At 38.0% G+C, this 24,399-nt stretch overlaps 2 protein-coding genes, 1 long non-coding RNA gene and 1 pseudogene across 3 annotated transcripts; 3 read left to right on the plus strand and 1 right to left on the minus strand.

The window, feature by feature from the left end:
- Window positions 1–2,688: 2,688 nt before the first annotated feature.
- Window positions 2,689–4,332, minus strand: LOC113340088. The gene is made up of 3 exons (XR_003355305.1): window positions 4,122–4,332; window positions 3,427–3,516; window positions 2,689–3,216 (listed from the first exon to the last, which is right to left on the minus strand). It is a non-coding gene; the product is annotated as an uncharacterized LOC113340088 (long non-coding RNA).
- A 2,740-nt stretch (window positions 4,333–7,072) lies between these two features.
- Window positions 7,073–9,073, plus strand: LOC113340221 (12-oxophytodienoate reductase 1-like). The gene is made up of 5 exons (XM_026585428.1): window positions 7,073–7,206; window positions 7,474–7,614; window positions 7,893–8,023; window positions 8,133–8,294; window positions 8,385–9,073. Exons 1-5 carry the CDS (start codon window positions 7,148–7,150, stop codon window positions 8,978–8,980), a joined length of 1,089 nt encoding a protein of 362 aa, XP_026441213.1. The 5' UTR covers window positions 7,073–7,147; the 3' UTR covers window positions 8,981–9,073.
- A 4,788-nt stretch (window positions 9,074–13,861) lies between these two features.
- Window positions 13,862–16,673, plus strand: LOC113339572 (annotated as a pseudogene).
- Window positions 16,674–21,641: 4,968 nt separating this feature from the next.
- Window positions 21,642–23,635, plus strand: LOC113340254 (beta-carotene isomerase D27, chloroplastic). The gene is made up of 6 exons (XM_026585464.1): window positions 21,642–22,372; window positions 22,496–22,588; window positions 22,710–22,771; window positions 22,877–22,983; window positions 23,082–23,177; window positions 23,338–23,635. The coding sequence occupies exons 1-6, from the start codon at window positions 21,956–21,958 to the stop codon at window positions 23,385–23,387; spliced, it is 825 nt and encodes a 274-aa protein (XP_026441249.1). The 5' UTR covers window positions 21,642–21,955; the 3' UTR covers window positions 23,388–23,635.
- Window positions 23,636–24,399: the final 764 nt, after the last annotated feature.

Raw genomic sequence — 24,399 nt, forward strand, 5'->3', positions numbered from 1 at the left:
GTGGGGATATGAAGCACTGTCCGTCTCTTTCCAGTACTGAACCGTAAGTGCCAAGCAATAAGTTGTGAAGCTAAAAATATGAACCATAAGAAATATTGGGCTGAGAGTCTTGGCTCACCTAAGTCTACACCATATTCTAAAACAAGGACTTACCAATATACAAGAGACTGAAACACCTAAAATCCAAGCTATAAGCTGGAATAACCTTGGTGGACCAAGCACATATCCCCACTGTCTCACTCGTGGCTTTCTATTCTTAGCCTGGATCCCTCGGCTCAATGCTCACATCCAACTGCTGAGCTATCTTATGATTCTTGGGCACATGCGGTCGTATGTCTAAAGCTGAACCATATATGTTAAGAAAATAAGTTGTGAACATTGACATTTGAGCTAGATAGCATAGACAATTTTCACCAACCAAATATGCACTGTAATCAAAAACCGTCAGTACACTACTTACTACAGTCTACAAGACAGATGCTACAAACCCACAAAAACCATCCACCACAAGTAACAAGACCAACGATTATCTGAGTTGGCAACATTTATATCTAACCAGGTAATATTACTAACTGTAGAACTCTCTTAATTATTATGTGCTAACCATCCCTAAAAACATACTACTTATCATGCCAAATATCAATTTCTAAAACCAAAAAAATAAAATAGCCTGTTTCACTTGTAGAATGATCTAATGCTTTTTACTACAACGCGAGATAGTATAACAACACCTTCACAATAAAATATAAGGAATGGTGCTTTGCAACCTTCATCCTGTGGCCATAAACCCCCACCGCCTTAGGCCGAGTTGAGCTATCAATATTTTCTAGACATTTAAACTAGTCTGGAATTAAACTATTTACTTGAATCAAAACACCTACCACTTGACCACTAAGATGCCCATCTCCTGAGCCTAGCACAATAACTTGGTGGGAGAGACTTGGTAAACTTTACCTAACACCACAGACCAAACCTACTGTACAATCTCTGGCCCTCAATGCTTAGCCTTAGCCCTCACCTCAAAGCTCACATCCAAATGCTGAGCCTATGATTTTTGGGCACACGCAGTCTATGTCTACTACTGAACCATAAGTGCTGAGCAACAAGTTGAGAAACTTAAAATTTGAACTATATAAAAAAATGGCATTGAGAGTCTTGGCTCACCCCATATTGTAAGACAAGGACTTAACAATTTACCAGTCATTGAAACACCCACAAATTACACGATAAGCTGGAATAACCTTGCTGGACCAGCACTTATCCCTTCACCTAACACCACAGACAAAACCCACTCTCTAACTCCTAGCCTTCTATCCTTAGCCTGGATCCCTCAGCTCAATGCTCACATCGGAAGACCATGCTACATATCCCACACTCTTGTCCCTAATTTCTTTCCCCAATACGTGTCCCCCATTTGAACCCCAGATCTGAGAAATGGGAAACCTTTGAGGGAAGCGGTGGGTCCCTTTCGGCATACCATGGACCACTATTTTTGTGACACGTGTCAGGGAAAGGAATGGGGGACAGAAGTGAGGGATAAGAAGCATTTTCGCACATCCCACAGCTGAGCTTATGATTGTTGGGCACACTTAGTCACATGTCCAGTGCTGAACCATATGTGTTAAGCAATAAGTTGTGAACAATGACATTTGAGCTAAAGAGCTAAACCTAGATAGCATAGAAAATTTTAATCCACCAAATATGCACTATAATCAAAGATAGTTAGTACACTATTTACTACAGGACATATGGAACCAATTCACATAAACTATCCCCCACAAGTAACACGTCCAATGACAATCTGAGTAAGCAAAATTTATATCTACCGTGTAATATACTAACTACACAACTCTCTTAATTGCAATGTGCTAACCATCCAGAAAAACATAACTTTTTTATCATACTGCACTATCAAAATGTAAAAACGAAAAAAAAAAAAACAAGAGTCCTTCTAAATGAACCATGTATTTAGACCACCCAAAAACCGCACACTCACAAAGAGTGGCACCGCCCCCAAGATTTTTGGAGAGGGTTGGTTTTTGGGACCAATTCTTTGTGAGTGGTCGGTTTTTAGGTGGTCTAAAATGACGGTTCATGAAGAATCGTTGTCGAAAAAACAAAACAACGGTTTCATTCGTAAAATGATCTGTTGCTTTTTGCTATAAATACAATACCTTCACAATCAAAGATAAGGAATGGTGTAGCAAAACTTGAGAAACTAGCTTTCAAGTAGGGCACACAACCTTCATTCTGTGGCCATAAACCCCCACTGTCTTAGGCCGAATTGAATTGAGCCATCAATATTTACTAGACATTGAAACACCTACAAGTAGAACCCAAATAACTAGGATGCCTATACCCGAAGCATGGTAAAGCAGCTTGGTGAACTAGCACTCAACCCCTCATCCAATCATTTAAAACTACAAACAAAACCCACTAACCAACTCGGGCCAGCCAGAGCCCCTCAGCTCAAAGCTCGCATCCCGGTGTTGAGCTTATGATTCTTGGTTACATGCAATCGCATGTCTAATATGGACCATATGTGAAGCAATAAGCTGTGAAGATTGAAACTTGAGCTATAAACCAAATAGCATGGAGAGCCTTGTCCCGACAAGTCTGCACCATAGTCTGAGACATGGACTCCACTTTTATAACAATTAGAGATCTAAAGACTTAGCATAGTTCATTTCAAAAAAAATAGAATAATATCTATTAGCTCACTATTACCGTTTTAATGTTACAACCAAGCACACATTGAGCTAAAGGCTACTGAGTACATACAAATTAAATTATCAGTCCATATATAGTAAACGATAACCAATATAAACCTACTGTTTGCTAAGCCTAGTGGTGTATTCTCTTTCTAAATCAGTTGTGAAAGCAGTTCAGCAGAAAGAAAAAAAAATATATGAGTAAAATCAAGCCCACTGACAAGGGATTCGTGGGTGTTAGAGATCTTACCTCATGTTCCGGACAGGGGATAAATATGCTGAGCCAATTCAAGCAGCTGTCAGACTGATATTCATAGCTTTTCTCCTTCCTTAGACTACTATAATGGTGCTCTAATTTCCAGAGTCAAAACCACTTAACTATACAACAAATTAAAAAGGGCACAATTGCTGAACAAAAGACTAAAAATGAAATAAGCAGGTCTTCTTTTCCTTGGGAGACTTCTCTATGCTTGCCTTGTTCATCAAATGTCATTGTACTTCAGATCTACAACAAAACAAGAACAGACCTAAAAATATAAGAAATTAAAAAGAAAAATCTTAAGAGACAAACTGGAATAGACAAAATCCTTCAAGGAGGTCCTTACAATACAAACAATCGGAATCACCGGAATTAAGAATCGCTAATTCATATTGCTAATTCATAAAACGTGGCAACGCCATTATGGAAAACAACATCAACAAGACGTTATATTACCAAACTATGCTTCACCCCTCCCGCAACTGCATCTTCATTGGCCACCAGCAACATTATTGGCCTTGCAACAGTTGGAAGTGAAAGCTTTAACTGTTCAAGATCAAAACTATATAAGATGGGCTACGACTTTATAATTTACCATATTCTGAACTATAAAACAATGGTACTAGCCTATAAATCTGCTAGATTATATGTAAGAATCATTCAAGAAACTTTTGGATCATATGCATAAGTATCAATAATATTAGCCATCCAACGGATGAAGCTGAAAATTACTAATGAACTGCTCATAAGAAACTTTATAAACAGACAAAAGTAGCACGATGCCAACACCATAGAGTGAATTAAGAAAACTAACTGTAAGTGCAGAGCATATGAACAATACAATCACTGTAGCGCTTGGGATAATAATGGGAAAACCCAAATCATGACATATCAAAGCTAGAGCTCATAATGCATCGTTTTTCTGCCCGTAATCTATTCCAGTAGATTAATGAGTTCCAGTTTGAGGTTTACTCTTATACCAAGAATCACTCTGCAGTTGCTAGGACCCAAATCATAATGGGAAAACCCAAATCATAATGGGAAAACCCAAATCATGACATATCAAAGCTAGAGCTCATAATGCATCGTTTTTCTGCCCTTAATCTATTCCAGTAGATTAATGAGTTCCAGTTTGAGGTTTACTCTTATACCAAGAATCACTCTGCAGTTGCTAGGACCAAGGTCCAGCCTTATAGTGTGAAACCTTCCAGATGACAAGTTGTCTAAAAGTCATCCTAAGAAATATCTGCATCCTGCATCATGTGGAGCACAGGTAGGTGAAGCTAATAATATTGCTGAGCATCTTCTCAAACAGTTTCCATTGAGGGCCAATCAGAACTTCAGGGTTTAGGACTTGGATCTTGCTTTACATGACTTACTAAAGAATATAAATCAAACAACCTGAAATGCATAAGACCTTGGTGTTACAGTTTTAGTAGCTACACGTTAGGTGCCACTAGTTTAAAAATTTGCATTTAGATGCGTCATCATGGCAGCTGTTTAGCAATGCCTGTGGGTTACATAAACATCATTGTACTGAATTTTTTCACCAGATACGATACTTGTACACAACCAACATGCTACGTTTGGTAACAGAAACAATGAAGTAATAAGGTTGCAATTCGCAAGACCATATCCCAAACACAAAAGAGAAGAAATGAACATACCAGCCGCCTGTCGAGAATCCCCATCAAGGTGGCATGATCTCTCGCAGCAAGCTGAATTTTTCCACCGCTGTGTACAGCTTGCTTAAGGTTAGCAGTGAATCAATAAAGCAAGCTCTTTAAGGGTGCTGGATTAAGATCCAATCCATCGCATCCCGGAGTGAGTACAAAATTTGAGCATTTTCTCTTGCGTAATTGTACAAAAGCTCCTCCGTCTAAACTAACAATTTCACCCTCCTCATATCCATAAGTTGTGGATACACGTTTAACTCTGCAAACATACACATTGCAGTTATACATAAGTGGCAAATCTATTTATATTCAACTTTCTGAACTACCAAAAAGAAAGAAAGAACGAAAGCTGCTCAAATTTAACATGCCTCTAAACCATTAACCTATCACTTGTCACCCCGATCATCCACTCTTAACATACTTCCCATTTACTTAAACCCTGGAGTGATGTCTAGCTGGAAACTATACCCTTTGTGTTTATGATTATCTCTATTCTGTTTGCATATGTTCAATCATAACTCATATGACCAAAAAAAATCAATGAACAACAGAAACAAAATCGCAACTCTGTGAAATGTGATTGTGTGTACATTCATAGAAGGAGAAATAAACTATAGAAGGAAATTAAGCCCCTGATGTGAATCAAGGTTTTATTTAGTTACATTTAACCCATTTTTGATTCCTAAAAATAATCTGAGCATATTAAAAAGGCATCTATCTATCTATCTCCATAACACTCGGTGGTGAATCGTAAACATCCATCCCCAAATTCATCCGAAACCCCCAATTCATTCACCTAAACAAAGATATAGATTACCCTTAGAGAAATAAAAACAGAAGAAATTTCGAAAAAATAAATAAATTTAGAAACCCTAACCAGATCCTCAGAATATAACATCACGTCGAAGAATGGAACCTGATTCTTAAGTTATTATAGAAAACCATATTAGAGAGAGATTCTAACAACAATTTCTTCTCTTCTCTGGTTTTCATCGAATGATTTTGGAGAGAGAAGGAGAAATGAATTGTACGAGATGCAGTCTGGTCAGAGCAAGTCAACTGTGACCAGGGGTATTTGTGCAACTTTGTTTAGGGGACAGGATAGTAATTTACTTCAGCCGGTAAAGTGTAGTACATGTTTCTCAGCTCCTCTTTCACTCTGTTATATATTTTAGTCCCTCTCTGTATCTCTCTCTCCGGCCGTCTGAACAAGCACCAAGCAGTCATCATGCTTGTTTCTCCGGTTACCTTTAATAGGCTGGTGTTATCATCATCAAGAACAGAAACACCACCACTGGCACTGGAAAACTACTCCCTAAACAAGAAGAAATGTGAATTTATGGTCTCAGCAACACCATCAAGAGGAGGAGGAGGAGGCAATTTGTGGCGTAGAAAAAGACAGCAACGCAGAAATGAAGACAACGCCATTGGATATGGGTCCGATTCCGAAGAAACTGAGAAAACAGCAAGTGGAGTTGTTGGCCACGCTGTTCTAGCTAAAATTAGAGGTGCAGATAAAAAAGAAAATGTAACAACACCACTGAAAACTGCAGCCCCAGAAACAACAAGAACAGCAAAATGGAAAAAAGCGTCGACAACATCGTTAAACGGGTCTGACGTGCTAATGGCTTTACTCAATAGTAGTAGTAAAAGCAATATCAAGAAGAGGAGGAAGGGTAGGAGTACTTCTTTCACGAGGAGAGGCGACGATTACACTAGTAGCTCAGAGGAAGAAGATGAGGAGAATAACAGTCTTATGAGTCGACCCTTGCACATAAAGAAAGAATGGGGGTCTAAACTAGATGAACTAGGACGCTCCCTGGAAGAACTCGTCATGCTCCATGATTCAAGATGATACTCCAATGCTTAAAAGATTCATAAACCCCAAAAGGATGTAATTAAAATTAATTTAATCCATACTTTTACTCATAATTGTTCTTTTTTTTATGTCAGTTTTTAGTAGCTTGAATTGTTTAAACTTTCAACCTCATCAAATCTCTGCTGCTATCTGCGGCCTGCTGTCCGGAAGAGGATGACTTTAGGACATTTTCAGGATATGCCGTTGCGTGTTTAAGATTATCATCATAATTGACATTTGTGCTCAAAACCACAAATTTGATCCACGTTGTTTTCATTTTAGCCGTTTACTCGTGAATATCCACAGAGAGTAAGGTGTGGTCATAATAAGTCTGCTCCTCTCTTATCTTATATCTTCTCCTCTTTTCTGGCTGCAACATGTATAAGGCTATAAGCTCGTCAGCAGCAATTTTCATCCTTTTTTTTTTCCTTGTTTTGATGATGTCTCATTGTCAGAAGTAGACACCACGACTAGCTAACTACGGTATTACGGGTCAAATTTTTCAGCACGCGCAGGCCCCCCGCAGAATACAAGATGATACACAATCTAAATCATATTTATAGTAAATACAAACTATACGATTCAACCTTCATAATTTTTAAGGTTTTTAATAGTGAAGGAAAACTCTGCAAGCAAAAACGAAATGGAAACAATACCACTGCTCAAACCTTACAAAATGGGCAATTATGAACTCTCCCACAGGTTTGTGCATGTCTACTGTAAGGAAATCTCAAATTCAGTATGGCGGGCAATCCATGATTTGTTTTTTTTTGGGATAAAAGTATTAGATCTCTTCTAAGTATTTTGTTGATCTAATGATAGTTGGCAATAGAACTTTCGTGCGCACGAACAAACTAGCTCGCTAGTAAAATTGTGTTTATTCTCATTTGTTTTGTCAGTGGTCCTCCTGCGGGAGAAATTATCATTTCTCATGGACTGATAGATATAGTATTTAATGTTTCTTGGTAGGGTTGTTTTGGCACCTCTAACAAGATGTAGATCTTATGGGAACGTACCTCAACCACATGCGGTCTTGTATTACTCTCAGAGGACTACTAAGGGAGGCCTTCTTATTAGTGAAGCTGCTGGAGTATCTACAACGTCTCTAGGGTGTGTACAATTTCTCTTCTTTCTTTTTTTTAATCGGTGAAGAGTTTGGTACCGAGGATTTTCGAACTTTTATCGGTAAAGAATTTGGAGCTGACGAGTTCCGATGTCAGATCTTATCATTGTATTAGAGTAACATCTACTACAATTTACAATTTGTTTAAACTCATAAATAAAACTCACCCATATAAACAATGGAATAGATAGATGGTCATTTAGTGGGTAATTTCACAAAATTGAATTGAGGTTACCTCATTTCTTTTTATCGGTAATTCTGTCAGGTATCCAAATACACCGGGAATTTGGACCAAAGAGCATGTAGAAGCATGGAAACCAATTGTACAAGCTGTTCATGACAAGGGTGGCATCTTCTTTTGCCAGATTTGGCATGCAGGAAGAGTCTCCACTTATGGTATTATTTTCTTGTGAATCCTCTCATTGTTAAATTGTATTACCTTTAAAGTTCAATTCACACTTTGCGACTGATCCATTTTTATGTTTTTAAATTTTGTTCTATTTAGACTTCCAACCTAATAGGAAAGCTCCAATCTCTTGCACCGATAAGGGATGTACACCCGGCCTCGCTGGAGTGGATTGGTCAGCTCCTCATCGGTTACGCATTGATGAAATCCCACAAGTCATTGATGATTTTAGGCTCGCTGCAAGAAATGCGATTGAAGCAGGTAATTATTAGTATCTTTTATCATTGTACGTAATCATATTTCTCTATGTTATTGACCATAAACATGGCCATGTTATTTATATACGTTTAGGTTTTGATGGAGTCGAGATCCATGGTGCAAACGGCTACCTTCTGGATCAATTCATGAAGGATACAGTGAACGATAGAACAGATGAATACGGTGGAACTGTAGAAAAACGATGCCGATTCGCTATAGAAGTTGTTAAAGCCGTCGTCGAAGAAATTGGAGCATATAAAGTCGGAATAAGGTTGTCTCCTTTTGCGGATTACATGGAATCAGGAGATTCAAACCCCGAAGCCCTTGGACTTTTCATGGCTCAATCGTTAAACAAATTTGGAATTTTGTATCTCCACGTAATAGAGCCAAGGATGGTCATCCAGCAGGGAAATCCTCAAGATACTTGTTACAGTAGTTTGACAATGAGGAAAGCTTTTGAAGGAACTTTCATTTCTGCTGGAGGTTATACGAAAGTCGACAGCAACAAAGTTATCGATGAGGATCGTGCTGATTTAGTTGGATATGGTCGTTTGTTTTTGGCTAACCCAGATTTGCCTAAACGGTTTTCCATTGATGCACCTCTAAATAAGTATAATCGTGATACTTTTTACACACCTGACCCAATTGTTGGTTACACGGATTATCCATTTTTAAATCTAGGTAATTAGTTATTCAATTGCTACTATTGTAATTGAATTGATCAATGTAATTAGTTACTCAATTGCTACTAAGGATTATCCAATTTTAGATAAGTTTTTCTCTGACATCTGGATAAACCATTTTAGATTAGTATTGGTCCAGTTTTTCTTGATCACATGTATCTTCTCCTGTTATCATCTCTTAAACCATTTGCGGTGCTGGTCCTGCTGGATCTTGTATGTTGGTTGGTTTTGTGATTGTAACATTTTTGGATACTCGTCCAAATCCTTGATAGATTTCGAGGATCTAGAAGATTCTAGAGAGGGGGAGTTTGGAAAGTATTTAGTTTCTAGGAGTTGGGTCCAAAGTTGATCATGATCCGTGATTACCCTACAAGCAAGTTTCTTGAAGAGCGCTATATCGAAATAACGTGGATTTTTAATTCCTTACCCTCCTTGAGAAATAGGCTCTCATATACTTGCTCAAGCTCTTACTGCTCCTATGTTCTTGGACTTATCCTTATTCCACCAGAATACGATCCATTTCATTGAGAGTTTCTATAAGGTGTCCATTTGGAATGTTGGCAGGCTTGAAGAATAAGTTTTTTTTAGCATTGTTCGACCAGTGAATGGAGTTTTGATTTCCAACCTTGAACGTAACACAATATTTATGGAGGGGAGGTTCAAAATTTTCTTTCCTATACTATAGGCCTGTTTCGATGGAACATGAAAGGTAACTTGGTTAGATTCGACAAAGTAGCGATAGATTCTCGGATTAGTTAGAACAGTGGATTGGATATTATCACGGGTTTATTTGTGGAAGTTGCGAATGGAGGTAAGGCTAGAATATCTTCGTGGGATTTGTTTCTATCCTAGGAAGAATTTCTACAACCCACATACGCGTTGAGAAGTTTGGGGAGAAAATCACGTGGCTTGGCAGGGAAAGAAAAGTCCGAGACTTTTGGGAGAAGAATAATCAAATATTCTCGAATCTTTGAAGGGCATGTGGTGTATAAATAGCCTGGGTACGAGTTATAGAGGGGTTGTCAGGAGTTAGGGGTAGAATAGAGGCAGAGAACCACGCTGCAGGTGAAGAAGAAGGAGAGGAGTTGCAGACGACACTACAGAAATGTCGTTCTCAAGAACCCTAATATGAAGAACATTAAGCTGCACCGAACAGTCGCAATCAGGGTCTTACAATCAACAGTTCTGTAACAGTCCATTAGCCACGCATATATTCAGTTAGCAACACCTCTTGTAACAGTGGTTGCAGATTCGCTGAGTTATATAATTTCTCCAATAAAAACACCTTTTGAGCCATGATTTATTATTTTGAACCTGTTTTTGATATGAGGAGCTAAACCCCAACACTGGGACAATGGAGGAAGCCATTCTTCATGCATGTGGTAATTCTATTAATTCTTTTATGACTTATTGCATTGATTTTAATCGCAATTTATGATTTTTTTTAATGATTGTGATTTCAATTGATGGGTCATGCTTTCTTAAGTGTTTTGATGTCTCATGTTTTAGAAATACAGTCATTACTTTCAAAATCAACTTTTTGCAATCAATTGAGTCAATAAATTATTATTTGAGCTATAACTGTCTAGAATTATTAGTTGATCCATATGAATGTGAGAATTGGTGGAATCCGGAGTCTCGGTACCTCTCGATATTTGTGACAACCTTGTGAATATATTTTATTTATTTTTTGTGTTTTCAATAAATCAAACCTTTACGAGTCTGAGCTGAACGATTCTATACTACCATTTTCTACAACAACATAAAAACCACACCAATTTTTGGCGCCGCCGACGCGAATTTCTATTAGGTTTTAGATTTTTTTTATTTTTTTATTTTCTTTTATTCTCTTTTACGCCTTTGGTATTTTCTATTCTTTTCAGATTTGGAGCGAAGCTACAAGGAAAGAAAAAGCGCTATAAACGGAAAGCATCGCCAAAGAAGGAAAGAAAAGAGGAGTCCGAAAGGAGTGAAGAACATTTTGTATATATTTAGATTTTATTTCTTTTATTTTTGGAAAATCGTATTAGGGTTTGTTGTATTTTTGTAATTTTTCTTTTTTATCTTTCGGCACTTTTTGGACTTTATTTTTGGACCCGTACATTATTTTTAAAACCCTAAGGAAGGGTTAAAAAAATAATTAAATAAAACTGTTTGCAGGGAAGGACGACAGTTACGATACTGTCTCGGCCCCTCGGGTTCGTACACTGACATATGAGTCGGTGGCCTGAGTCGACTTCAACAGTTCATCGCCCGTTTGGCACGGGAGGTAAGACTCTATCCACCCACGAATCCCCTGTCAGTGGGTTATATTTTGTGATACAAACACGTGCGCACCACCATATTGCATCGTCAGACGCCGATTTTTAGGAAAACACGTGGTTTAGTACGGTGAACCCTCTTGGCGTTATCATCCGAAACACCACAAACCTCAGCCTCGTACCTTTGGGTATATTTTGCTGTGGTAACCTGAGCTTACCTATTTTAGTCAGCCCTGCATTAGCATATGCACAATAGAATGTCGAACTGGCATTATAACAACCAATAAAATGAGTATCTGATTGAGTTTCAAAATGGACATTATTCATATTACGACCATCACGTAAATAGTGGTTGGGAACATCAACCTTTTGAAGGTTATGGTTCATATATGGTGAGCCCAATTACTATTCACACGCGCATCAATCATATGAGCAAGAAGATTATATCACTAGTTCTTCGTCTTTGGAGGATGCAATGAAACTTTTGAAAAGTAGTCCTTTTTATGATCCTTCTATTCCTGTTCCTCCTTTAGAAGAGTCCCTCAGGAAATTAGAGGAGTCGACATGTAAGATAGCTGAGATGAACAACTTAGTTATTGACGAAAGAATAAGTAAACGTTCTATAGAGGAATGCCTCAATATGATGGCTGAGACGAACGAAAAACTTGCTCAAAATAATCTTAATTTCCAACATAGTGTTTCCAATAATACCCTTGAAAACGAGGATATTTATTTGCATAATCAAGATGGCGAGGTTAGAATTGGTAACACTACTTGTTTAGATGAGGTTCAACCATTTTCATGTTATTTTGATGATTATGATGAGGATAGTGTTGATGAAGAATTTGAAATAAGTAGGCATAGTGATTAGGAATTTTCTACTCTAATTGAGCTTTATAATGATAATGTTATTTCTAGTCCAAATCCAAATAATTTTAATGATTATTAACCTATTCAAAAGGACGAGGATTTCACTAAAGATAACACTTCCTTAGATTATATAGTATTTCCTTTTGATTACGAAACCAATTATGGTTTAGAGGAACGGGTATATTTTGAGTCTAGCGATTTAGAAACAACATACTTAGAAAAAGAAAATGAACTCGTAGAGATGAGCGAGGATGAACCTGACTTAGAAGAATCAATTTTCAGGAATCTGATGACCTTAAAATTAGGGAAGTTGTGACTAATCTTTCTAGAGACACAAAAAGCTCTAAGTTTGGGAGTGATTATCATTCTCCATGTGTTTTAACTCTTAGAAAGGTCCCTCACTTGGGACTTGACATATGTGCCTCAGCCATTTTAAAAGATTATCTTCATACACGTTTTCCTGAACCTAGTGATGTCCATAAAGAAGTTCAGTTGTTAGAAACCCATCCTCTGTTTGATGTGGTTGACCCAGGCTATGATACCCAGATTGACTTTCTTTTCCCACCAAATATTTTTCTTCCACATGTGGGAACCTATGAATTTCGAATGTGTCTGTTATCAAGTTATGAGACTAGACCTAATTATTTTAGGAAAATAGAAACGACACATTTGCTTAAGAATGACCACCACTTTCATTGCGGTCAACTATTTGAGTCAAATATGTTTGACTATGAGGATCCTCAATTATTCAGGTTATTATTATGTGCTTCTAAATTATTATTTGAATTTTTGCAGACTTTACAACCTGATATTTCGGATCTTATTTATGAAGAGGTGCAACCCATGAAAATATTTTATTTAGACCCCTTTATAGAACCTGAACCTGAACCTGAACCACAACTAGGTGTAGTTGTCTTAAACAGGAAACTAGACAAGGGTGTGCTTTAGTTGTTTATTTTCTGGGCATGTTTCTTTTTATCTACGATAACACTTTTTGATGCAGATGATCCACAATTGTTTCGGTTATTGCTATATGAATCGAGGTGATTAATTCTTTCTTAGTCTGGCTGAAGACGTTAAACTTAGCACTTCTTGGGAGGTAACCCAATCTCATGCAACACGGTAATATCTTTCCTTATCTCTTTTGCTTCAAATGGTAACAGGTAGTCGTAGTTGTGCTGCAAAGTTTGCTTTGGGGAAGGGAGTTAACATATGGAATGTCACTTTCATATCCAAGCTTTATGTGTATTATTCGAGTTGGGGTACTCACGTGAGTATTGTGGAAAGAAAACCACATATGGACAGACCCAATAATACATTGTTGGATCTTCTGAAATAGGTTGGATTGGGAGTGCATGACATGGATTGAGGTTGTTGGATATTTATTAGATTTGTCATTTCTTGGGCCGACGTTTAAGTGATGCTATAAACTGCAAAATGTCATAATGGTAGGAAAATGGATCGAAAGTTTATGTTGGGGTGGATGGTTAAGGGACTGATGTTGAGGGTCCATCAAGTGTTTTGGTTCAATAGTAGAGCTAGTAACGCATCTGCCTGACATGCCCCAGATCGCAATGGTGCCTCCCAACTGATGCTGCTTTCTTCTAGTCAACATAAAACATAAAATTTTAATTAGACCCCAAAGAGAAATTTCAAAGTTTGGTAACCCACCAAAGCCTCCCTTAATGACAATTCCAAGGGGAGTAAAAGCGATAATAAAGATTAGGTGTTGAAAATAGGTCTTGATAGGGTAATGATGGTTATTAGAGTGAAGAGGGTACACATGTATTTGAATGGGCGTGGTAAACAAAGAGACATGACGATTAACTAAGATCCATAAATGGAATTGAATAGACACAAAATGGGTATTTAAATGGGTGATTAGCAGAGAGGTTATCAGTTTGAAAATAGTTTTCCACAAAATAGGAAATGTTTAGATTAAGGAGTTTAATTGGAGAACACGGCTGATCTTCTTGGTTAAAGTTTACCAAAAAACAATGGTAACCTTCCCGTTGCACCACCTGAGTCGCCTGAATATTCTCAAGCCAAATCATTAATTCCTTCTTTGAGTTTGAGATATTTGCAGAGGTTGAGAGATGAAACTCAGGCTAAAATTGATCGTCGTATTCAAGCATAAATACATCAAAGAGAAGAAGAAGAAGTTGTTCATCTCCGAAAAGAGAGAAGAGTTGAGGCTCTCTATACTGCATGGCTACCCAAATTCTTAGCATGGAGAGAAAGAAAGGATGAGGAATGGGCAGAGAAGCATGCCAAAGCCCCCAAATATGGAAGTGCAACTGAGAGTGATTCCGAGGCTTCTGACGGATTTGAATATCATGTAGAAGAGGTGAATACCAGTGACCTCGAATCTGATGCTGCAGAGGATAAGCGTAAGATGGAGGCTTATCATGATAGGAAGTTGAGGAGCCGATTCGATTACGAACTTGCCAACCCCAAGATATTTGCACGCACCATGAGTGAAGGTGAACCAAGCATGATAAGGGTAAGCAGACGTATTGCCGATTTGGATGATGAGGAAACTGAGGATGATGAGAGGGAATCACATGAGGACAGTGATGAAGAATCGTCTTCCAATGGGACTTCACCTGCTCCATATGACAATGATGATAGCGAGCGTTATGAAGAAGAGGGATGGGATACTGATGAAGAGGATTTGTGGTAATCTCTTCAGAATTACCAGGGAAAGCTAGTTTTTTATGCTTTACATAAATCTTGAAAACGATCAACAAGTTTTTAACAAAACAGTTTCTCTGGTAATTTTTATCATTCCTTACTTTTCTGATGGTGATGCAGATGGTGTGAAGTTTCTTTTTCTCTTTTTGGTTGTAAATTCGGACGACTTTCTTAATATTTTGGTGGTGCTGAAATGAAAAGGTGATGTTATTCGAGGGTATTTTTTGGTTTAAGGGTGTAAGATTTGAAGTGGTTATAGTTTTTCAGGTATGTTACAAAGATCAGTAGTTGTTAGGACTTGGGAGATAGTGATGTGGAGTTCAGTTTCAGGTTTGGTAGTTTGGTGATTTGAAACTAGTTTGATATTTTGAGATTTTGCTAGAGAAATCTGGGTGTAATGCTGAACTAAGAATTGGAAACTCTTAATGTAGAAATTTATGAACTGTTTGATGTTTATTTTAAGGGTGTTTGAGTAAGGTTTGTACTTGTGTTTTGTTGGAATCAATATTGTTTTGCAATGATTTTCTGTTTGTGGGGGTAGTAAGAAATAACAAGGATCTGTAGATGATATAACTGCTAATTATAATCACAATGAGTAGCTATGATTGATGAACACTACTAAGATTATTGGTTTGATAGAGAAATTCTGAAAGCATGGAACAAAGAAAATGATGCACACGTCAGGATGACGTTGCAGAGCTCACCTAGATATTTATCTCCTTTTCCTCTCACTTCATACGAGGATCAAAAGACATGTAACATTTGATACTGTTTAAATGGATGAGAATGTAAAAATAGCCAGGATGTAAACAGTTTCATCATACCCATTTTCAAATACTTTTTCTTATTTTTAATTTACATCAGGATGCATCCAGTTTCATCCTCGCTCTTTTTTAAGTTTAAGCCAGGATGAATCCAATTTCATCCTTGCTATTTTTTTGGTGTCCATTTCACCCATATTAACTTTTACTCGTCCATTTGAACCATGTTTTAAAAATATTTGGACAAATGACCCATTTTTCGATGATTTTAGGCTCGCTGCTAGGTATGCGATTGAAGCAGGTAGTTACTAGTATCTTTTATCATTGTTCGAGTCTAGAGTTATATGCATGTATAAATTTAGTTGTTAGGCAGGTAAATTTACTCACTGATACTTCTATAGACCCTTTTCTGGTGTGCATTATAACCATAAACATGGCCATGTTATGTTTAAGGCTTTGACGGAGTTGAAATCCATGGCGCAAATGGTTACCTTCTCGATCAATTCATGAAGGATACAGTGAATGATAGAACAGATGAGTACGGTGGAACTTTAGAGAAAAGATGTCGATTTTCCATAGAAGTTGTTAAAGCCGTGGTTGAAGAAATTGGAGCAGATAAATTGGGAATAAGGCTGTCTCCTTTTGCAGATTACATGGAATCAGGAGATTCAAACCCTGAAGCTCTCGGACTTTTCATGGAAGAATTACTAAACAAATTTGGAATCTTATATCTCCATGTGATAGAGCCAAGGATGGTCATCCAGCAGGGAGATCCTCAAGATACTTGTTAGTAGTTTGAAAATGAGGAAAGCTTTTGAGGGAACTTTCATTTCTGCTGGAGGTTATACGAAAGTCGGCGGCAACAAAGTTATCGATGAGGATGGTGCTGATTTAGTTGCATATGGTCGCTTGTTTTTGGCTAACCCAGATTTGCCTAAACGGTTTGCCGTTGATGCACCTTTAAATAAGTATAATCGTGATACTTTTTACACGCTGTTGTTATGCATAAGATGTTATGCAGTATGCATAAGATGTTATGCAGTCAATATTGGATCTGCATAAGATGTTATGCAGTTAAACAATGTGTGATGCAGGGTATGTGTTCTTAACTAAACAGGTTAAAGAAGAAACACAGTTTAACGTGGTTCGGCTATAGCCTACGTCCAAGGGAGAAGAATGATTAGGGTTTCTTATTATCAATGGAGGTTTTACAAGACGTGTATATATATATCCTATACATGCCACATATTCGTATAGATAGCAACATATCTAGAGAATATTTTCTTGTAGTGTAAGCCAATCATAAATAGAGAAACCAAATATTCTCCTTTGTTCCAACACTCCCCCTCAAGTTGGTGCGAAGATATCAATGGATCCCAACTTGGATAGAATTCCATTGAATTGCTTGACAGGTAAACCCTTAGTAAAAACATCTGCCAGTTGTTGATGACTACGAACGAAGGGAGTGCATATTACTTTGGCCAATACCTTCTCTCTAACAAAATGACAATCCACTTCTATATGCTTTGTACGCTCATGAAAGGTGGGATTTGATGCGATTTGTATCGCTGCTTGATTGTCACAGAACATCTTAGCTGGCTGTGGTGACAGAAAACCCAAATCTTTAAGTAATGCTCGCAGCCAAACAATCTCACATGTTGTTGAATCCATGGCTCTGTATTCTGCTTCAGCACTTGATCGAGAAACAACATTTTGTTTCTTGCTTCTCCATGTAACCAGATTACCACCAAAGAATATGCAATACCCTGTTGTTGATTTACGATCAACTGGACATCCAGCATAATCAGCATCTGAATATGCTGTTATACAGTAGCTAGAAATTGAATAGGCTTCATTCTTTGTCATCAAAACTCCTCTTCCTGGTGATCCTTTTAAATACTGTAGAATCCTAGTTACTGCATTCAAATGTTTAACACGAGGTGTATGCATATAACGACTGACTAAGCTTACTGCATGTGCTATGTCAGGTCTGGTAACAGTGAGATAAATTAACTTGCCTACTAACCTTTGATATGACCCAATGTCACTTAACACATCACCATCATCATCAAGTTTGTTGCCATTTTCTGTAGGAGTATCACAAGGCTTTACTCCCATGTTTCCTGTAGCCTTCAGCAGGTCCAACACATATTTTCTTTGATTCAGAAAAATACCCTTCTTTGAGTAAGCAACTTCTAATCCCAGGAAATACTTCAGTATTCCTAAATCCTTGATGTCAAATCTGGAATGAAGCATTGCTTTAAGATTTCTAATTTCTTGTTGATTGTCTCCTGTAATTACAAGGTCATCAACATACATTAGAACTATAGTTGTACCAAGATTACTTCTTTTAATAAACAAGGAAGAATCGGCAGATCTCCTTTTGAACTTATTCTGGATGAGTACTGAACTTAGCTTTGCATACCATGCACGTGGTGATTGCTTTAAACCATATATTGCCTTTTTAAGCTTGCAAACCATATTGCTCTCTCCTTCTCGAGGGTGTCCAGGTGGTATACTCATATACACCTCTTCTTCTAGATCACCTTGTAAGAATGCATTCTTCACATCCATTTGAAACAATTTCTAATCTTTATTAACTGCAAGAGACATAAGAACACGAAACGTATTCATCTTTGCAACTGGTGCAAAGGTTTCTGTGTAGTCTTCTCCATATCTCTGAGTAAAACCTCTTGCCACTAATCTTGCCTTATAACGATCAATAGTTCCATCACTTCTGTATTTAATTTTGTACACCCATCTACATCCAACAGTCTTCTTCCCGGGAGGCAACTTGACAATACTATATGTATTATTTACATCTAAGGCACGTAACTCATTCTCCATTGGTGCCCTCCATTTTGGATTAGACTTTGCTTCATTGTAGTTTTTAGGTTCTTGATGACTGGATATAGCACTTAGAAATGCAGAGTGTGAGGAACCTACATGATCATAAGTTAAATGTGCTTGTATAGGATACGCAGCGGAATGATATGTAAAGAAATCTTTGTATTTCTCTGGAGCCTTCTTCTCACGACTTGAGGTTCTAACAATTGGTACCACTGGTTGATGATCTGGTGGAACCATAACCTCAGTTTCTGGAACTTGATGCGGCACATCTTGTAGTCATGTATTATCATCAGTAACACTAACATTATTGTCTGAAGCTTCTTCATGAACTTCTTCATTATGCACATCCAACACTGCATTAGGTACGTCCACCAACTCTACCCCATCACCATTATCTCTGTGGGAACCTGTTGCAGTAGGTATCTCATTAATAACTGGTAGTGGTGCCAAATCTGTATAACACTCCCCCTGAGACCGACTGCCAGAATCACACTGAAAATAAGCCACTGTTTCATCAAACACAACATCACGAGAAATCTATAGCTTTCTAGTGGGTGGATGATAACAAATATATCCTTTCTTTGTAGATGAGTAACCAAAGAACACACACTTAGTTGCCCGTGAATCCAGTTTATCACGATGCTTATCCTGTAAATGTACATAACAAACACAACCGAAAACTCTGAGATGAGAAATGCCAGGCTGATGATGTTTTAAAACCTCTAATGGAGATTTGAACTCAAGCAAACGACTAGGCAGACGATTGATCAAGTAAGTGGCCGTCAGAGAACCATGAGACCAGAATTTATTTGGAACATGCATCTGAATCATAAGAGCACGGGTTGTTTCCAGAATATGACGAAGTTTCCTTTCAGCAACACCATTTTGCTGTGAAGTACCAACACAACTAGTTTTATGGATAATACCATGATTACGCAAATAACCTGGAAGAGGGCCTTTGACAAACTCAGTGCCATTATCTGATCTAAAAATTTTAACATGTGCATCAAATTGGTTGCGTATCATACAATGAAAATCCACAAATACAGATGAAACTTCAGTTTTGGATTTGAGTAAATAGATCCATGTAGCACGTGACCAATCATTTATAAAGATAACAAAATATTTATACCCATCATAAGCATCAATTGGAGCCGGACCCCATAAATCAGAATGAATTAATTCAAAGGGCATGGTAGCTCGAGTCACAGAGTTAGGAAATGGAAAACGAGATTGTTTAGAAAACTGGCAAACATCACAGACTTGAGACTGAACAGAAAATGTGGGAAAAATCCTAGACAAAATACGACTGGAAGGATGTCCAAGTCTTTGATGATAAAGGAACTGCGGAGTTGATCTTTGAGTGAGACATGCCATGTCACTAGAGCATAACAGGTACAATCCATGAGAAAAGATGCCTCTACCAATCGTCTTCTTCGTCTTTCGATCCTGAAAGATGACCGAGGTAGGGGTAAATGTAACATCACAATTCAGAGAATTAGTGATTTGACCAACAGATAACAACTGAGTAGGAAACGAGGGAACAACAAGTGCATTAGATGGCGGGAAATCTGGAAAAAAATGCACTTTACCACTGCCCATCACAGGAGCAGTAGAGCCATTAGCAACAGACACATTTTTATGAGAGCTGCGAATAAATGCATGAACTGACGAAGGATCATTTGCCATATGATCTGTAGCTCCTGAATCAATAATCCAAATATGGCGGTTGGAAACAGGCGTAGTAAGAAAGGCTAGCAGGTTACCTGAATTATGGTTGGCCTTCCGCTCATTCTTATTACCCAACTGGTGAAAGAAATCCTTCAACTGGTCTATAGTAAAGGATGAATTATCAGCTACATCAGCTCGAGCAAGCTTATTTTTGTCAAAATTAGCTTTAAGATGAGGATAAATATCCCAACAATGATCCTTGGTGTGACCAGTTTTATTACAATGATCACAATGAAAAACTTCTCTCTTACCCTTAGCACGAGAATTCTTGTCCATGGCTCTGCGTTTATCATCTCTGGAGCTCAGAAGAGCACTGGATTCAGCAGCATCCAAGTCTACAATGCTTTTAGAAACATGATTCATAACTTTCTTACGTGTCTCTTCACGCTGCACAGTCGCACAGAAACTAGACAAACTTGGCAATTCAGCACTCATGAGAATAGTGCTTCTAAGAGATTCATACTCTGATGTGAGGCTACTGAGCACATCGAAAATTTTGTCCTCCTCAACCCTCTTCAAGAGAATTTTGGCATCAGTTGTATGAGGACGATATGTATCCAGTTCATCCCACTTCTTTTTTAAATAACCAAAATGCTCAGTAAAACTTTTCGTACCTTGTGCAGCCTCAGCAATCTCACGTTTAAGCTCAAACACCCGAGCAGCATTATTCCGTAATCCATACAAACTAGCAACAGACTTCCATAAATCCTTTGCAGACTCTGAAAACGAGAAAATTTCAGAAATATGTGGTTCCATCGACTGGAGCAGCCACGTGCGAACCAGTTGATCATCAGCAATCCAATCTTCATACTTTGGATCTTTAGCATCTGGACAAGTACTATTCTCACCAATATACCCAGATTTTCTTTTACCCCCAAGAGCAAGAGCAGCTGCCCTAGACCAGCTGACATAATTGACATCGTTCAGCAAGACAGAGGTTAAACGCAAACTAGTATTATGATCTGATTGTGCCATAGTAAACACACAGAGAAACGGCCAGGATCGTTAACGATGCTCTGATACCATGTTAGAATACAGGCATCCAACTCAAAACCAATTGGCAATGAGTGGAGAGGCTCTAAGAGATTATAAACCGCAGGATCTTAATTGCCCATACAATGTGGGACTAATAATCTCAACACACACCTGACCCAATTGTTGGTTACACGGATTATCCCTTTTTAGATCAAGGTAATTAGTTATTCAATTGCTACTATTGTAATTTGTTTTATTACAGAGCTTGAGATAATCATAGTTAACATTGTGCTCTAAGCCTCAAACCACAAAATTTGCTTCCTGGTTGTTTCCATTTCAGCCATTTACTCATGTATGAATCTAAATTATTATTACCATACAACAAAGTATAACCATATCCACAGAGAATAAGGTGTGGTCATGATAAGTTTGGACATCTCTTATCTTATATCTTCTCTGATCTCCTCAACTCTAGCTGCCTGCAACATATATAAGCTCGTCAGAAGCAATTTCTCGTCTCTTTTTTTTGGTGTCTCGTTCTCAGAAGTAGACACCACAAGCTATTCCATTCTAAGAAATTTTTACGATTTCATCTCAACACTATTACAAAGATATTTTAGACATGGTTGGGCCAGGATTAATGCCGTTCATACACTTCTTTGTGTACCTTAATCTTCCAGAGAGTTGTTGAGGGAGGTTTATTAGTAAACCACACCTTGCAAGTAGAGCTCTTTTCACAACTTCGCCGGACTATCCTCCCTTCATTTCATCTGTCATCTATATAGGGCGTGTGGTGTGCCTTGTACATAGCTATAAGTTGCAGGTTTACATAAATATTCATGGAAGTCCTCAATTTGCAGGCTGTTCAACTCCGTTATCCATCTGCTCTGAGTAATAATTTGAACCATTGTGGTATTCGTAAGATCAAGTACAATAATACTATCAACAGTAATGTTCGTTATACAGTAATTCGTTGTGGAATTGATGAACCATCTGGGAAACCAGCTCCATTTGGGGAGAAAACGAAATACAATGATGGTATTTTCGAGAAGATCTTTATGGGTTTGTTTGCACGCAAGATGGAGAAGTTTGCTGCTAAAGGAGGCAGCAGAGGAGAACTAGGCCTGCTGGATTATAACTATGACAGTTTTGTAGATGTATCTAAGAGAGTAATGCAAGGTAGATCTCGCTTACAACAACAAGAAGTCGTTAGAGAGGTCCTCATTTCTATGCTCCCTCCCGGTGCTCCAGAACAGGTATGAATTACACTATAATTAGGTAGAGTCGATAACCGCATCTTGACAAATGAATTTCATATTGAACACCAAGTGAATCATAATGCATTATTTGATTGGACTTTCCATATAACTTTGTTGCAGTTCCGAAAATTGTTTCCACCAACGAAGTGGGCGGCAGAGTTCAATGCAGCACTTACTGTCCCCTTCTTCCACTGGTTAGTTGGGCCATCCGAGGTAATCCTTGCAACATTTCTGAAATTTTTTGAGAACTTGGGATTTTCACTAATTTCTTTGTTAGTTTGAAATCAAGCAAGTGATTACAATCTAAGAATCAATAACCTGTTGTTGATTTAAGGTTATAGAGGTGGAGATAAATGGGGAGAAACAGAGAAGTGGAGTCCTTATAAAGAAGTGCAGGTACGGTTGGGTCTACCGGAAATTATGGCTAGCTAGCTGAGTGCTTGTGTAAATAATGAGGAGTGCAATTGTATGACCTCTTTTTATATGTATGAATGAATGAAGGTACCTAGAGAACAGCGGGTGCGTAGGACAGTGCGTTAATATGTGCAAAATTCCCACACAAGATTTCTTTACAAATGAATTTGGGCTTCCACTAACGATGATCCCAAGTAGGTTCCTACCACCACCGCCACTCTTGTCGTTTCTAAATGCTCAACTAATTCCTCCTTGGAGTACGTACTGATGTTGAATTTTTGTGACAATGCAGATTTTGAGGATATGAGTTGTGAGATGGTGTATGGCCAAGTTCCACCTCCATTTGAAGAGGATCCTGTCTCCAAACAGCCTTGTTATGCAAACATCTGTAAGTCCCATTTCCTTTGTCGTCGTTACGCGTACGCATAGATATCTAATTACACTCCAAACGAGAGCTAACTTGTGAAACAGCAAGATTTGTCGTCTTTGCGCTTTCATAACAATAGCAAGTACAGAGTTGGCCGGTAATTGTCTGCTATTACATGCAGGTCCTATAGCAAATCCAAATTCTAGTATGTGCCCAAAACTGCAGTCGTGAGAAGAAGGGATAAGAGAGCGAAAGGGGCGATTTTGCTGAACACACTCAATTGTAAGCAAAGAGGCTGAGGGTTAACGATCAACAAACAATTGAGTGAAATTCTTCTTCTTTTTTTTGGCACGAAGGCGAGCATTATGTGAAGAGGAAATTGGAGTGTGTACTTGTAACTGTAACCTGAAATGAAAGAAAGGTACAAAACTGCACAACTTTAAGAAAAATACACAAAAACTCCTATAGATTCTTCGATCCATGACTGAATAATTGGGACCTGATGAGTTGGAAGTCCCTTTTGATAACGAGCGTCCGAAACCACTGATTTGGATCCACACCACGCCACACCTCGATCAAAGACGTCCGTGGGATCTTCATTAGCTTACCAAAGCTAAATCATGAAAAGATTTAGGATGATCGGTTGCCAATTCTTTTACTTTAGAGAAAGTAATGTCTTATAGTTTGAATTAGCTAGGAACAGATACATCAAGAATGCATTGCATCAAAATGAAACAACTTTCAGTTTGTCTAATAAATTATCAAATTCGTGGCAGTTACGAATATGACATTTTTATTTCTGATACCTATTTTTATGAGCCACAATTAAACTATTGGTGGCCAGCAGTTTGGTTACACATGCCATTGTTCCGACAATATTTGACATTCACATGTTGCAGAAGAAAGGAAAAATCCTATATTCCAAATCTGATGGAGAGATTGTTGAGGACGAGTATAGCATTAAACATATAAGGGGAATAGATGCAAAGCTAATCAAAGGTTTGTCAAAATGAAGAAGAAAAGAGGAAAATGAGCCTGAGATATATTAGATGCGGGACCAAACTTGTTTAAGGGGTCACTCAAGTAGGCAAGAACTTGCATTATTCTCTATAGTCTCGCCCAACTAGGATATACCATTACCACCTATAAAAAAAAAGACTACCTAATAATGCATATGGGATATGCCTGAGATTACACTGGCCAACCTGCTTCTAAAAATGGGAAAACATCACCGATTGATACT

The sequence above is a fragment of the Papaver somniferum genome, unplaced genomic scaffold, assembly GCF_003573695.1.
Source record: "Papaver somniferum cultivar HN1 unplaced genomic scaffold, ASM357369v1 unplaced-scaffold_21, whole genome shotgun sequence".
Classification (NCBI taxonomy): domain Eukaryota; kingdom Viridiplantae; phylum Streptophyta; class Magnoliopsida; order Ranunculales; family Papaveraceae; genus Papaver; species Papaver somniferum.